Genomic DNA, 16,626 nt, shown 5'->3' with positions numbered 1-16,626 from the left:
AGCATGATTAGTGATGACAAGATCGAGCTGAGACTCAAGCTTTCAGCTCCTGCTTATACCACTGATTTATGAGGAGTGTCCCACATAACTGGGCAGGGACACTACTGCACATTCCACAAAGACACTATCTGGTAAAGGTACTTGAAGATCATTACCGCTACAGAGACAGACTGCAATTACCGTGCTGTCACAGCCAGCACAATCACTAAAATAATTGACTTGCATTATCAGGCATTTTTCAGCTTCTAGGAGAGAGTTTTAAGCACAAAGATGCCACAGGAGATCTCCAGCTCCAGGTTGTTTTCAAGGGTATGAGAAGGTGCACCTGCTTCACCTGGGCCACCTTCCTCAAAATTTTTCTGGCTCCTTCTAGTTCACAATATGACCAGAACTGTTCCCAGCAGAGCTCTCCAGTCGCATCTACACCATCACTAAAGCACACTCAGATTTACGCATCATCTAAACTCTTCACACACATGGAGTACAGAGACAAAACATCTTCATTATGTTAGATGCCCAAGTTGATATTATAGTAGCTTGGACAAGACAGGTGAAGCTGGGCTCAGTACACTACAGCTGAGTATGTAGCAAATGCCCCTTTAGGTCCAAGCCACAGCCAGAAACAAGGAGAGAAAAATATTTGTATTATGAGACTTGCCACTCTCACAGAGCATTCAGATCTCATGCTTAACTTTACCTTGCTGTGTAGCAACAGCCTTGAATCCTTGAGAGCTCATTCTTTGGTTTATATGGTATTTAAAAGGTTACAATAATTTTTATTCTTCAAAATACACCAAGAGAAGTTTACACTTTTATGCTAAATTCGGAGAGGCAAAAATATTCTGACAGCACAGCTGACTTCCCCATCCTTCAGACATTCACCTGTGCCTGTTAAGCCTGGTATTTATAACAGGTCATGCACTACGCAGCAGGGTGATCAGAGAGGGTGCGCATTTGCCATACACATGAGCTGCAATTACCGTCAGTGTAAACCCGACTGCTCCCAGCAACATCCATGGATAACATACGAATTCCTAAGCTGGAATATGGAGTGGCAGATTCTCACAGGGGCATAGCTCTTTGCGTGACTGGAGCCAAGTTCAGTAAGCACATCCGTGTTTCACAATGGAAGGAGCGACACACATTTCTGTAGTAATATAATGCTACAACATCTATTCTGACCGAAGTATTTATGATATAAATCAGCATCAGGTGTCCAGCTGAGCAACGCTCTCTAAAGCGCAACTCCCATCAAAGTCAAGGCGACACCTGCCTACAGGAGGAGCAAGGTACGTTGAATAACATAACCCACTGTACCTAAGACGACATGCAGGATTTTTAAATATATTTCCAGAGAGATCATTTTAATACACTGAACACAATAATGAAAATTGCAATTAACAAGGCTTTGCCACAAAACAAAAAGTTTGCAGGATGCACTGATACCTACTGTTTAGCCTGGTTGACGTGAACTCCTAGAGTATAGCTTAGCCATTTGTATGTTACCTGTAACAAGAAAAAAAAATAATCCACTTTAGTATGAAAATCTCCTATCCTTTGCTTGTTTCATGTGCAAGTCAAACTCTAGACACACACATACCACCAAGAAACCCACAACAAAACCTGTTAGAAGTGAGAGCACATGGTCACCCACCCACCTGTGCTTTAGTGAGTAGATTGACTCCCTGAGATACTGGGACAAACTACCCACCCTGAAAGGTGTGGGTTTGGGAACGCCTTCTTGAAATGCCATTGTGTAAATAAAAGCCACTGAAAACACCTGCACTGCTTAGCTTCGTAACAAAGAATTAAACAGTACAATTTTAAACTGTGAGAAGCATTTATTGCTTCTGAGAATTTATTGGACTTCTGCCGCCCTCCCCTGTCATGGAGACATGGATCTCTGGCTGCAACACAAGTCTGACAAAACCTCTGGAGACTATAGGTCTAATCCCAGCCCTGCTGCTGACTTTCTGTATTTTTCAGACAAGGCATGTCTTCTATACCCATTTCTCCTCCTGCTCTGCCTTTTTAAGCGAATCCCCAGGCCAGGGCCTCTCCTATCTCAAATACAACAAATAAATTGTTATTAGTCTAGCCGTTTACTGAAACAAACTGTAGTGACATAGGCAGCTCATGTTAATACAACTGCTTTGATAGACAAGATGCATCATCCTTACTGTAGCAGTTTTTAGGCCAAAACCTTTATTTTGTTTGAAAGAAACATACACACATGCCTACCATTTTTCTGAACTTTCCTAGAAACAACAAGGCTTTAAGAGGCTACAGGCGGTAAGTAGTAATTTTACTTCTAAGCTGAAATAGTGGTTCAGACTCCCTCAACCTTTCACAGAAAAAACAGTTTCATTCATTTCTGCATTTATACTGATACCAAAAATCATAACCAGGAAATCTCTCCAAACCAAATGATCATTCAGAAAGCCGACATTAGTTTACCACAGCACTGGGTGCATGGGGGATCTTTCCTCCTAACGTGCACACCAAGCTGCTTGAGTGTACACATTATAGACAGCAGAGCACTTGCGTATTCATAGTACATTACATATTCACTTTCATTCACGAACAGGACTGGTTACAAGTTTCTCACTTCTAGTGCACATCAGTGATTGCAACTCCTTATCAGCTTGTCTCCTCTTGCAGCCTGAACTTTTTCACTTGGCGACTTCTTTTTGCATAATTTACATAACGGTGCTCTTAGCATTATCTGTTATTTCCTGAGACTGGCTCCCTTGGTTCGAAGTCCTCTCAGTCACCAATTTTGATGACAGTGAGATGGTGTGTACTTGAGCATTAACGACTTGAAAGAGTAGGTCAGCTTGACCTAAACTTTGTGCATATTCTTGTTTAACTAAATCAAGAGGTTGCCAACTGGGGAGTTTAGGCAACAATACCTCAGACTAAAAACACTGCTGTCACTACAGTGCTTTTTTGTTTTGAGGAAAAACAGCTCACCTATTAGACAGCATAAGGAATTTGAGGACAGCTGCTTTTCCTGTGATATAAATGATGCTGTTACCAATCCTCTTCAGAGACATTAACTCAAAGAGTCAAAGGGCGAAAAAAAAATCCTGACAAGAAAGGCTTGTCAGGAGATGTCTAGCTTGACAGAAAGCGTACATTAACTCTACATCGTGACCCCTGGAAAAGCAAACACTGCCAGGCACTGCACATGCGTCCCCAAAAAGAGGAGTAAAACCCGAGCAGCCAGCCCTGAGGGGCCAGGCAGATGCTCCTTCCTTCTGCAGCCCGCCGAGCGGGGCACGGGCACACACGCATGTCCCGTAGGTGTGTGGGGGGGGGACGACACTGCCTTTGCCTCCCCTCCCCACTGCCCGCGGAAAGCGGCTCCCTGCGGCCTTGGGCTTCACCCAGCTGGGGTGGAAGGCAAAGGGGGCCGGGTATCACCTCAGGCCCTGCCACTGCAGCCCCCACCCCGGTTCCTCAGCAAACCCCCAGAGCAGGGCTTGTGGCCCAGGCTGGAGGTTGGGGGGTGAAGCGCCCAAACATGCAGGCCGGCCTCCCCCAAACGGCAGCCACGCTGCGGGGGGAGGGGAGGAAGGTGTCTCCCTCCGAGGGGTCCCGCAACGGCGGCGGCCCGCCGCTCCCCCAGCGCCTCCCGCGCAGCCCCAGCCCCGCCGGCGGGACTCACAATGCGGTTCTGATCGGTGACGAACTCGTCGATGTTCTCGAGGTATAGCTCGTCCTCCATGGCGGCCGGCGAGGGGTGGGCCGAGCAGGCCGCGGGCGGGCGGGTTCCCGCGCAGTTCAGGGCCGCGGCCGCCAGCCCGCCGCCATGGCAACGAGCCGGGACGCGGGCGGGAGGGCGGACGGCGGCCGCGCCGGGACAAACAAGAGAGGCGGCGCCGCGCGGTGCTTGTGCCCGCCCCGCCCCTCACGGCCTCACGCTGTTCCCTGACAGCCCCATGCCATCGCCTTACATGGCACCACGCCGTTCCTTCACATCCCCACACCATCCCCTCACATCCCTGCACTGTCCCCTCACATGCCCACACTGTCCCCTCACAGACTCATGCCATGCCATTCCCTCACACTTCTCCACGCCATTCCCTCACACTCTCACACCCCCATGCCATCCCCTCACAGCCCACATGCCATCCCCTCACACCCCCCATGCCGTCCCCTCACATGCCCACACTGTCCCCTCGCAGATTCATGCCATGCCATCCCCTCATACTTCTCCACGCCATTCCCTCACACTCTCACACCCCTATGCCATCCCCTCACACCCCCCATGCCATCGCCTCACATGTCCCCATGCTGTCCCCTCATGGACTCAAGGCCCCATGCCCCCCCTTATATGTCCCCATGTCATCCCCTCACATGTCCCCATGCTGTCCCTCACAGACCTGCAGCCCTCCCGCCACCCTGCTCCTCCGGGCCTCAACATCCCAGCCACCGGACCCAGTACTTTACACATGCTTTCTTTTTTTGGAGATAAACAGCAAGCGCTGGAACAGGAGATTCCCAATCTTTAAGTCCCAATCCCATTTGCATTTGCATTTAATACAGCTTCAGAGTAAGCTGAGGACATCATTGATATATCTGTATTGTTTTCTAAATACTTTTCCATGATAAAGTTAATCTAAAATTTGATAAAATCTAGGAGGTGGTTTCGAGGATGGTTTGGTTTTTTCCTTCCAGTGTGGTTTATACTAATTTTTATTGGTCATGTTTCTGATACCTGTGCTGGCTGGTTTATAGCATGGTCCCACACGGGGCTGGTTCTGAGAGATCGCTGCTACTGGGAGTGGGGTGTCTGGCATCTCCCACCCTCCCTGGACCTCATCAGCCTGAACCCCTCTGTCTCCGGCACATTTATTATCTTATTTGAACTCAATTAATTGTTTTTTTCCATATACCACCTACTTAGGTTAGCAAAGTGTTGCCTACAAACTGAGCTTAAAGTTTAATTGGTCAGGAATAGTCTATAACATATGAAAGCACCCTGAATCGATTCCATAGACCTCTCCCTTCACTGGGAAAATAAAACTGTTTCAGCAGGGACCTGTTTCCTTTGTCACTGCATGCAGATGGCTTTCTTCATTTTACTGACAGTTAGGTACTAGCAATACAAAACAAATAAGTTCTTCATGTCTAGCACTGCGATGATATCCAGTTCTGTGGGAGAGAACTGGTGCATGTTTCCTTTCATGTGGGCCTCAGTGCTGAGCTGAAAAATGTGGTTTTAGGGTCAGAAGTGAGTTCCACCCACAAAGAGATCACTGAAACATTACCTTTATGAGCATTAGGTGTTTTCCTGATCCCTAGGAATGCTGGCTTCAGGAAATTGAGAGGTCCACATGCAGTGCCACAGCTTACGGGGCTGATCCACTCATCAGGAGTATTTCAAATGAAATTTGAGTGTGAGATGAATGCATTCCTGTATTGGTCCCAAGAGCTATAACAGAGAAATGGAGAGATAGACTCTGCTGGTTTGCAAGGAAAAATCACAAAATTAGCCTTAACATCTTGAAGGAGTAATCTTCCTCTGGATCCCTGAGGTCATGACACCAGCCTTGATGTTAGTGATGCTGCAAAGTTTACATTTAATCAGCAAGTGCTGAGCAAGAACCTGTTACTCCCTGAAGTCAGAGGTTTTCTTTCTGATTTCAAAAAAAGCAGGAGAAAGGTTAAAATCATTGTCCGCATACTGCTGTCTTACAAAGAGGCAATGATTTTTTGCAGATTCTGGGTTCAAGATTTGCTGGTTACTCTTGTCACCAGTATGAGATGTCTCCAGTTCTTCCCAGAGCTGGTGAAGAGTGATTATGCAATTTCATCTCATGAATCAAGTCCTTGGGCAAAAATGTTCCTATCCAACAGTGCTTGAAACACAGCAGCTGATGAACGAAGAAATAAAAATTATGACCCATGACCAAAGCATGGAACAGTTTAATATTAATGTCCTTTCACATTTTTCTGACAGTTAAAGTAAAAAGTAATTATGATGTTACAGGCAGAACCACCTAAACTCCTGAAATAGCACTACAGAGAGGGCTACAAAGAGACTCGGGGTAAGTGATGGGATTTCCCTGAGGCTGTACATCAGGTCAGGGTGGAGGAGGAGAAGAGTCCCAGGTGTCCCTGCAAATAGGTACGAGGCTCTGCAAGCGGAACTGAACATTAATGAGGACAATGGTTCCATCTAGCGTGGAGGTGTCGCTGAGGTTCGGTCGGCCTATGCCCTGTGTCAAAACTGCTTCCATAAAGAAAAAAGGATGCGTCATTGTCATAAGAGACTCCCTTCTGAAGGGAACCAGGGGCCCAGTACACAGACTGGACACGCTTCTTAGGGGAGACTGCTGCCTCCCTGGGGCTCAGGTTAAAGACGTGAAGAGAAAGCTTCCTACCCTGGTGCAGCCCTCGGGTTATTATCCATTACTGATTTTGCAGGCGGGCTGCCATGAAGTTGCAACAAGAAGTCCAAGGGCAATCAAGAGAGACTTCAGGGCCTTGGGATGACTGGTTAAGGAACCAGGAGCACAGGTAACATTCTCCTCTATCCTTCCAGCTGCAGGGAAGGATAAGGAAAGAAACAGGAACATCCAGCAGATCAATACCTGGTTCCAAGCTTGCTGTCACCAGCAGAATTTTGGGTTTGTTGATCATGGGTTGGTTTACAGGACACCAGGCTTGCTGGAGATAGATGGGGCATCCCCATCTCAAAGGGGGAAAAGGATCTTGGCACAGGAGTTAGCAGGGATCCTTGAAAGAGCTTTAAACTGGTTTTGAAGAGGGCAAGGGATAAAACCAGGCTTGTTAGAGAGAAGGCTGGGGGCAGCACGCCAATGCTTGAGGGACGGTATGCTAGCGAGATCCTTTGGTCTGCCACCTCAGTGGAGGCAGGGGATGGAGATCCATGCAGCACCAAAGATGTAAGGGTTATTGAACATAGAATCACAGAATGGTTTGGATTGGAAGGGACCTTAAAGGTTATCCTGGCTGTATCACAAGCAGCATGGCCAGCAAGTTGAGGGAGGTGATACTCCCCCTCTGCTCCCCTCTGGCAAGAACCCCCCCTGCAGCGCTGCATCCAGCTCTGGGGCCCCCAACATAAGAAGGACATGGACCTGTTGGAGCAAGTCCAGAGGAGGCCACGGAGATGGCCAGAGGGCTGGAGCCCCTCTGCTGTGGGGACAGGCTGGGAGAGCTGGGGCTGTGCAGCCTGGAGTGAAATTTCACTTTAGTGAAAAAGCCACAGAAGAAAATCTGGAAAGAGATGCAGCAGTGGGGACTCACACAAACCCTGCGGAGTCATCCTTGGGTCCCAGCGATTTCTGAGGAAGGAAGGAAGGGTGCACAGCAATACCCCTGGTAGTATGCACAGCCCAGTTTTCAGTGCCAGCAACACCCAAGTACAAAAGAGCCTTTAAAACATCTTGCAACCTGGGTGACTTTGTTAATTTTTTTGGATCATAAATCTACCAAATATTACACCAATCTTGCAAATAAGGACAGCACTACCTGACTGGGGAGCAGCACGGATCCTTACAGTCTGTAGTGAACGTTACTTACTTTTGCACATTAAAGTAGAGCTGTGTAGCTTAAGACTAGCTTGTAAATTTGAACAAGGAGCTGAGGACTAGAACGTGCCCTGTCTGCTTTCCTTGGATAGCAGCACTTGTAAATGATCTTTCACAGCTAAAATACATAAAGTAATTTTAAAAAGAAAGAAAAATGGAAACAAGAGAAATAATCTCATTGTAATGCAGCAAACTGACAGATACTGGAGTATGTGCCTGGGATTTCTCTTGCACAACTGGAGATGGTAGGGTGTAGAATCCCAATGCAGGATCTGAAAATACTTTGGGAGTATTCCCTTAAAAGGTCTGATAATACTCTTTTGTATAGGATTTGCAGTACTCTCCTATGAGGCCCTGAAAAAAGTACATGAACCATATATTCCTCTTTGAAGAAGTCAAGAAATGTTATCCCCATTTCAAAGATGACGACACTGAGACACAGAGAGGTTATGTGATTTGTCCAAGAATCTTTCAATACTCCCAGGTGTAAAGCCCGAGTATCCTGACTCCCAAACTTTTTTTCTCAAAGCTCTATAAAGGATTCTTTCAAAGATTGCTTGTTAATAACAAAACGTCTTGTACTTACAGCTGCCCAAAGCCAAAACCACCAGCACCAGCAGAAACTGAGCACAAGGACTCATAATAATAGTTGTTTCACAAGTGCTTTCCAAAAAACAAAAAAGAATGGGCAGAGTCTCTGGAAATGTATTATATATAGTTGCTGGCAAGCATCTGCCTGAGGAGTTTGAGTGAAAGGAGTCCTGTTAAAGTTTTAATTAATGCTGTCTGAGAGGGGACTTCCTTGAGCAACTGAGCAATGCTGAAGGGAGAACAGAAATGTAGAGATGCCAGTGTCAAAGCACAGTTAATCGAATCTGCCCAAAAATCATCTAGGTCCTGGCACCCGTTTCCTTTTGGAACCCATCAAATCTATTAGAGGCTTCTGAAGATCCAGATTCTGGGCAGAAATGCATCCCATCCAAGCAGAAGTGGAGGATTTCACTTAAGAAATGAAAGTCATGAGACAGATACATAAGGAGATACAGAGACTGACCCTTTTGCTTTCTTCCACCAAGATGAACTGCAAATAACCAGGCAGAATTAGTGGGATCTTTTCAGTAGGAAACCTGTATGATAGGTGGGTCATAGCTAAGCAAGGTGTCAAGGTGATGACTCCTTCCTTAACAATACAAAACGGAAAAGCAGCTGGGAGACTTAGGATCAAAGACCATCAGAGAAACAGTGGGAATTAGAGTAATAGAATCATTTAGGTTGGAAAAGACCTTTAAGATGATCAAGTCCAACCGTAAACCTAACACAATTAATCTGCTTCTAGGCTTGCAAGGGTCGGAGTCAGTACAGGCAAGTCCATAAATATTGCTGTCACAGGAGACAGCTACATTTGAGACAGGTGCCTATGTTTGCACTGCTTAATTGTCTTTTCTATGCATGTTTGCAATAAAAAATCTTTAGATGCTCGAAAAGTGAGGCAGCAATAATGCTGACAAGGGAGAGGCATCTAAGAAACTATGAAGATAAGTTTCAAGTGGCAGAATATATAACAAGGAATGCATCTCCCTTCTGACAACTCACAGAGAACAGCAGCGTGACAGCTGACAGCCTGTGGCTGTCTATCTTAGCCAAATCACTTCTGGCACCACTGACAGCACTGACTGCTGTCTCCAGTAGCGACACGGAGAGTTTTACACACCCAGCATATGTGGAGACACCTAAATTTAAGTGTCTGAATCTGGACCTGGTTCCCAGCCCGCTCACATGGTTTTGTGGTGTGTCGCAGTGCCACGTGCCTTCACAAAGAGAAATGTTGCATTGTTAATGGCCCGAGCAGATAGATTCACTTTTATACTTCATGCAGTCTTTTGTGCCAAAATTTCATGTACTATTATATTGACTCCCTTCTCAAAAAATAAAAATGCAAGCTTTAAGCACTGTAGTAGAAAAAGGCACGTGTAGCCATCTGGGAATGTGTCAGCCAGAAAAATATAACCTCTGCTACCACCATGTACGTGTTATCACATCTAAACAAAAATGACTGACATGAATGTCTTCACAAGCGTCACAACAAATTTCCCACGTTGAGTCACATTAGTAGCTGGCATTTCTGACTTCAGGTTATTAGCTTAAACCCACATCTCATTCTGAGCCTGTTCTCGGAACTGTTTGCATGGCAAGACTGATGGAATAGTTCCCCTATGGACTCCTGTTCTTGGTGTCTTTTATTTTAACATAATTAGTGTGCCTCAGCATGGAGTATTTGACATTTATTCAGTAGCAGGGTGGGCACAGAAGGAGCTGTGGCAGAACAGCTTGTTTTCGAGCAGCTATGCGGATCTGTTTCCGCAAGCAGACAAGCTATTAAAGAAGATAAACAAGAGTAACAGCTAGGAAATAATGAAAGCCCTCTGAAGAATGACTATTGATAAAGCAGAGATTAGAATGAGCAGGAAAGCATCTCCCCAACTACAGGGCAGTTCGCAGCTACAGCATCCCAGGCACGAGCAGGCAAGGAGATACTGGGAGGAAACGCTTGGGCTGTGTCACATACTGCGCCCAGGGTGAGAATGCAGGGCCACCCTTTCCCTCCTAGCTCATACCCTAGTCGAAGAAAGGAATAAGAAAATTTAAGCTACCCCTTGCACTGTAAGATCTGAGCTCTGGGGATAGGCTGAAGATGGGTTCTTTGATGTCTCTGTCCATCTTTACTACTAGTGAAATTCAACTTCAAAACCAGGCTGGTTAGTAGATTTTGGGGAAAATAACCCATAACAGCGTGAGTAACTGGCAGCAAGAAACAGCAATCCTGAAAAAGACCCACTGCAGTCGCAAAAGGGGTCATTACCTAAAGAGCTTGCAAACGGCCGAACAGCAGCGACAGCTGATGCGGTCTGCGAACTGCGAACGGATCGAGCTCCTATCGCGGTGGGGGCCCCGCATTTCCAAAATCGTCTCTTCTCATGCAATTCCCTGTCCGAGTCAGCAGGTGACAGTTAGATACCACGCTTGCCTGGCATCCCTGGAGCTGCACGTTGCCGCCCTGGGTGCTGAAGCTCTGCTGCTATTGCTGGAATAGAGCATGCTACATTACTCTGCAGCTTGTGCAAACCGGAGCTTCTGCTGCTCATCCCTGCCTGCTTCCCACCACCCACCGTCTCGTCCTCACTGCCAGCCCAAGTGTTTGTGCAGCCATGCTGAGAACTGGGTCAGGAAAACCAACTTAAGTTAAAACAAACTTTTTCCTGCACTAATTTTAGTCTGGATCGGTCCTCCCAAACCAGCTCAGCACCCTGTCACACAAACACTGCTGCTGAGGAGCAGCAGGACAGTGGCACTGCTGTGTCTGACAACACTGCAGGCTTATGCCAGTTTAAAGTGTTGATGGAGCAGTGGCATAAATCATAGAGTCACAGAATCATTTCAGTTGTGAAAGATTTTTAAGACGATTGAGTCCAACCGTTAACCCAGCGCTGGCAAGCCCACCACTGAACCATGGCCCTAAGGGCAGTCTTCTGACCCCCCCATGGACGGTGCCTGCACCCCGTCCCCGGGCAGCCTGTGCCAGCGCTTGGCCACCCTGTCGGGGAAGACATTTCTCCCAGTGCCCACCCTGAACCTCCCCTGGTGCGGCTGGAGGCCGTTCCCTCCTGTCCTGCCGCTGGTTCCTTGGGAGCAGAGACCGACCCCCCCTCGCTGCAGCCTCCTGCCAGGCAGCTGTAGGGAGCCAGAAGGGCCCCCCTGAGCCCCCTTTTCTCCGGGCTGAGCCCCCCCAGCTCCCCCCGCCCCCCCAGAGCTGTGCCCCAGCCCCTTCCCCAGCCCCTGCCCGGCTCTGGACACGCTCCAGCCCCTCCGGGTCTGCCTGGGGGTGAGGGGCCCAACGCTGAGCCCAGGGCTCGAGGGGCGGCCGCACCAGGGCCCAGCACAGGGGGACGGGCACTGCCTGGCCCTGCTGGCCACGCTGCTGCTGACACCGGCCAGGGCGCTGCTGGCCGCCGTGGCCACCTGGGCACACTGGGGGCTCATGCCCAGCCGGCTGCCGACCAGCCCCCCCAGGCCCTTCCCCGCCGGGCAGTTCCCAGCCCCCTGCCCCCAGCCCACAGCGCTGTGGGGGGCTGGTGTGACCCACGGGCAGGGCCCGGCACTCAGCCCTGTTGGGCCTCACACAGTCCTTGCTTCACAGCACCTTCAGCTCATGCAAATTGTGGCTGAGGTGGGCCCGCTCCCCTCCATCCCCACTACTTAGTGTGCACTGGCACTTCTGAAATCATCTGCTGCGAGCCTTAAAGAGCTGAGCAAGCTGAATAATAATGAATTATAAACAAATATCTGGGGTTTGGGTGACCAGAGTTGTGTGATCCCAGCAACAACTGTGCTTTTTGCACAGCTCCAACAGGCATAGAGCCCCAAAGAAGAACCACTGGCTGGAGAGGGCACACAGCGATGCCACGTGACGGTGGCCATTTAGCAGGAGTGCACCTTGCTCTGGGCAAATTCACTCACTTCATGAGAACTCCAGGCGGATACAGATCCTCACCTGAATGCAGCCATTTTTTACACGGCAAAGGTGAGGGAAGGCTCAAGGCCAGGCTGGACGGGGCTGGGAGCAGCCTGGGCTGGGGGGAGGGGGCCCTGCCCCTGGCGGGGGGTGGGACTGGCTGGTCTTGAAGGTCCCTTCCAGCCCAAACCCTTCTGTGATTCTATTCTGTGAAGGAAATTGCACACTATTAGTAAGTGTTAAAATAAGCTCATGTGATGCATGTGGCCTCACAGCGTGCTAGGGTGTTTCTTTAGCGGTCACAGCAATCACGTTACTCAGCTGGCATCGTGTTTGTTTTGCTGGTAACAAAATTGTATACATCCTCTTCCTCCATGCGCTTTCTCTCACACTCTTGTCTCTTTTTCTTCATTCCACAGCAGCTATTCCTGTAGTGCAACATTTTGCTTCTGGCTTGACATCTGCGTTTAGTTTATGGAAAGAGTGTGCAGGTCTTAATACATTACTCATCTTTTTTTCAAAAAAAAAAAGTCTTTTTTCATCTTTTGTTTTTTCCTCCTTTAAGTTTCCTGCTTTGAGCTTTCTGGATGATTTCCTGACCTGGGTTAACGTGCCTGGTAACTGTAAAATTACACTTTTCAGCTTCAGGGCACAGTGTGTGTCTTGGTACTGCTGATTGGCTTAAGGGTAAAAATGAATTTATTCTAGCTGAGGATTTCTTTTCTGTTTATGAAAATGCCATGGGATCTGGTTCTGATCTCACTCATACCTGCTTTATTCTCCGAGGTAACTAGATGGGCATAAGTTGAAACAGGAGATATTCAGGCTGGACAAAAGGAGCAGCTTTTTCTCTGTGTGGATGGTCAAGCAGTGGGACAGGGCCTTGGGGAGCTGTACATGGCTGCTCTTGGAGGTTTTCAAGACCTGGCTGGATAAAGCCCTGCACAACCCAGCCTCATCCCAGAGCTGAACCTGCTCTGAGCAAGAGGTTGGACTCTAGATTTCCCGAGGTCCCTTCCAACCTGAATTATGGTCCTACAAACCTCTGTGATACCTGCTTTGCAGCAGGGAAATGAGAGAAGCAGCAGGTCTCTAGCACAGAAAAAAAAAAAAGAAGAAAGGTAAAAGAACTTCATTAATGCCTGAAGATTTATGGTTTTGAGTTTAAAAAGGCCTTGTCTAGTTCTGGGGTCCCCAGCTCAAGAGAGAGAGGGAACTACTGGAGAGGTGCCAGCAAAGGCTATGAGGATGATGAGGGGCTGGAGCATCTCCCTGATGAGGAAAGGCTGAGGGAGCTGGGGCTGTTCAGCCTGGACAGGAGAAGACTGAGAGGGGACCTCACCAATGCCCACAAATATCTCAAGGGTGGGTGCCACGAGGACGGGGCCAGGCTCTTTTCAGCGGTGCCCAGCGACAGGACAAGGGGCAACGGGCACAAAGTGCAAGACGGGAACTTCCATCTGAATGTGGGGAAGAACATCGTTCCCCTGAGGGTGACGGGACACCGGGACAGGCTGCCCAGAGAGGCTGTGGGGTCTCCTGCTCTGGAGACATTCAAACCCGCCTGGACACGGCTCTGTGCAACCTGCTCTGGGAGAGCTGCTTCAGCAGGGGGGTGGGCTGGGTGGGCTCCAGGGGTCTCTTCCCACCCCGACCATGCTGTGTTTCTGTGATTCTGTGAAGATGCCAAGCACTGCTAAGCAGCATTTTAAAAATTTTGAAACTCTTTCCATTCAGAATCTAAAATAATTTTAAAAATGAAGGCAAATACAGTTGTTTCCACAGCTCATGTGAGTACTCTCATCTTCTGACTCCTAATTAATCTCCTGCCTAGTCTGGGTCCCAAATTCCCACAGTTTACCCCTCTCCTGGCTCATTCTCCAACAGAAGGTCACAGACCACAAGAGAAAAAGGATCATCTGAAGTACAGTCATCCTAAAGGGATTAATCCCGGCATTTCCCGCAGGAGCTAACTCCCTGCTGCACAGCGTGTGCCTGCAGCTGGCTGTGTGAAAGGGGTGACACAAGAGTCACCTGCCAGCTCTGCAGTAAACTGGATGGCATTTGGGGCTCTTGTGCACCCCGGTGCTGCGTGGACTCCTTCAGCGGAGGCAGAGCAAGCAGCGGTTTGCTGGTGGTGGGGCACGTCCATGAAATGACTGCCCAGATCAACCCAAACTGCCAGTGTTTGGGAGGGGGAGGGCGAAAGGAGGTGGCCGTAATTCAGAGGAGCTGGCCCTGACCTGCAGAAGTCGTGGTGGGGTGAGGAAGAGATGGGAGAAACCGGCATCTCGAGCAAGTTAAGACAGAGGCAGCCATCACATCACTCTCTGGAAGGATGCCGGGGCAGTTTGTGGCCTCTAAGCCCTGTCCCCCCAGATCTGGGGACAAAGGCAGTACCTTCTGACCCATACCTGTCATGATGCCAGCCCTGCTCTCCTAGTGACGCTCAAATAGCAAGTACACAGACGGTATAAACTGCAAACCTGCATCTGAAAGTAGCCGAATTCAGCCACTCTTTTATATTTAAAAAAAAAAATAATTTTGATTTAAACACAACTAAAGCAGCAACTGATGCAAATGTATGTGTGTGCCAATAAAAAAGGAGCGGGTCTCTGAGATGTCTTCTCAAACAAGGTCCCCTTATCACTGCCGCAGCTCGCAGCTCCTGGGTGTAGTTATAGGTTCATCTGCTTGTTGTCACAGAAAGCAAAAACACCAGGTCTGATCCCTGACAGTTGGAATAAATGGCCTTTTTTTTCCAGTCTGGTGTCTGAAATAAGACCTTTTAAAAGAGACAACTGCTTCAAAGCAGAAATAACTTCTCTTGGGAGATTAATCCCTGAAAAACATTCCAAACTGGCAGATTTTTGGCAGCAGAACGAAAAGACAGAAGGAACGGCAATTTTTACCATCCCGACTGTCACTTTTCACACAAAGAGAACAGTATCAAGTCAAAGGCACCTCAAAATTCATGTTGGGTAGAGATAAAAATTAAGCGGCTGAGACTGCGTTGTGAAGAACTTCACCTACCAGGGTGGTGGCACAGAGCCTTGCCACGAGCACACACTTCTGGTTTTGTAACATTAACTCCTGTCCAGTTTGCGCTTATTTTACTGATCCCCTGCCCATGCCAGCCCCTGCCTGCACTAGGCCCTACCTGTACCGTGACTGCCAGAGCGGTGCAGCCTGGCACAGTGTCTGCAGTGCTCCACAGAGCTGCAGGCAGCTGGGTCAGGACAGCTCTCCTCCTGCCCCCGTGGCACAACCCTGACCAGCAGTGTGATGGCTCTCTGCCTGTTTCCCTCCTGGTAAAATGGATCCTGCTCTCCTGGTAAAATATTTTGAGATCTATCGATGTGCACTGGCTCCACCTTTTTTCTTCCTCTGTTGCGCTAGCTCTGAAGTTTAAGCTTCAGCTCCCCCAAGGTATGAAAAGCTCCCCCAAGGTATGAAAAGCAAAGAGTCAACAGAATAAGATTACTTCCAAAGAGTTGAGTTTCTGGAGGACACACTGACAAGCAGGTCTGACTCCTGGATGTCAGAGATGGATTAACAACCCCTCTGAGTGACTTCTGCTCCTGCCTCATCAGAGGCTGTGCGAAAGCGCTCTGGAGAATTGTAATTCTAGGACAGTTTGAGGCTTGGCTCAACGTATGATTTGTACTAAGGCATGATTTGTACTAAGGCATTTGGGTCAGGTAGCCAAGACACTTGTTATTTGATGTGACAGATGAAGCTGGGTAGTGATTTTGAATCACCATGACCAGCAGGTAAGATGCCCTCAGTGCACTAAAACAGCCGTACCTTGCAGATGGCCTTGCTGTAATCTCTATGTCTGGATTACAGCTCTGGAGAGATGCCATGGAATCGTCAGATGGGTTGGGCTGGAAGGGACCTTTAAAGGTGATCTAGTCCAACCTCCCCTGCCATGGGCCTTCCATCAGCCCAGGCTGCTCCCAGCCCCGTCCAGCCTGGCCTTGAGCCCTGCCAGGGATGGGGCACCCACAGCTGCTCTGGGCAGCCTGGGCCAGCGCCTCGCCGCCCTCACGGGGAAGGGTTTCTTCCTCATGTCCAACCTAAATCTCCCCTCTCTCAGCTTCAAGCCATTCCCCCCTGTCCCACCACTCCCTGCCCTTGCCCAAAGCCCCTCCCCAGCTTTCCTGTCGGCCCCTCCAGGCACTGGGAGCTGCTCTAAGGTCTCCCCGCAGCCTTCTCCTCCCCAGGCTGCACAGCCCCAGCTCTCCCAGCCTGTCCCCACAGCAGAGGGGCTCCAGCCCTCTGACCAGCTCCGTGGCCTCCGACGGGCCCACTCCAACAGGTCCGTGTCCTTCTGATGTTGGGATTCCCTGAGATGGACACAGCGCTGAAGGGGGGGTTCTCACCTGGACATGTCCCCATTGTCCCTTCCGGGGCTGCTGTCCCCAAACACCTGGCAACATCACTGCACACCAGCCCACTCCCTAACTGAGCTCATCCAGAGGATCCTTCTTAAAAACAATGCTCTGACGAGTGTTTAACCTGACCAAGATGGTTTCCGCAGGCCTGTGA

General features: G+C 49.0%; 1 protein-coding gene across 3 annotated transcripts in view; it reads right to left on the bottom strand.

The window, feature by feature from the left end:
* POLD3 (DNA polymerase delta 3, accessory subunit) overlaps positions 1-16,626 on the bottom strand; it is a 45,927-nt gene that overhangs the window by 26,139 nt on the left and 3,162 nt on the right. The window contains exons 2-3 of one of the 3 annotated variants that reach the window (XM_056327168.1): positions 5,277-5,440; positions 1,451-1,506 (exon numbers count right to left, since the gene is read on the bottom strand). In XM_056327168.1, coding sequence (XP_056183143.1) covers positions 1,451-1,506; positions 5,277-5,288 — 68 coding nt within the window. In that variant the 5' untranslated portion in view covers positions 5,289-5,440. Of the gene's footprint in view, positions 1-1,450; positions 1,507-3,670; positions 3,844-5,276; positions 5,441-16,626 lie in introns of those variants that run through there. The other 2 variants (XM_056327166.1, XM_056327167.1) reach the window with 2 other exon arrangements.

The sequence above is a fragment of the Falco biarmicus genome, chromosome 2, assembly GCF_023638135.1.
Source record: "Falco biarmicus isolate bFalBia1 chromosome 2, bFalBia1.pri, whole genome shotgun sequence".
NCBI classification, from domain to species: Eukaryota; Metazoa; Chordata; class Aves; order Falconiformes; family Falconidae; genus Falco; species Falco biarmicus.
The sequence above is the reverse complement of the archived record's forward strand: the minus strand, read 5'-3'. Positions and strand labels throughout refer to the sequence as shown.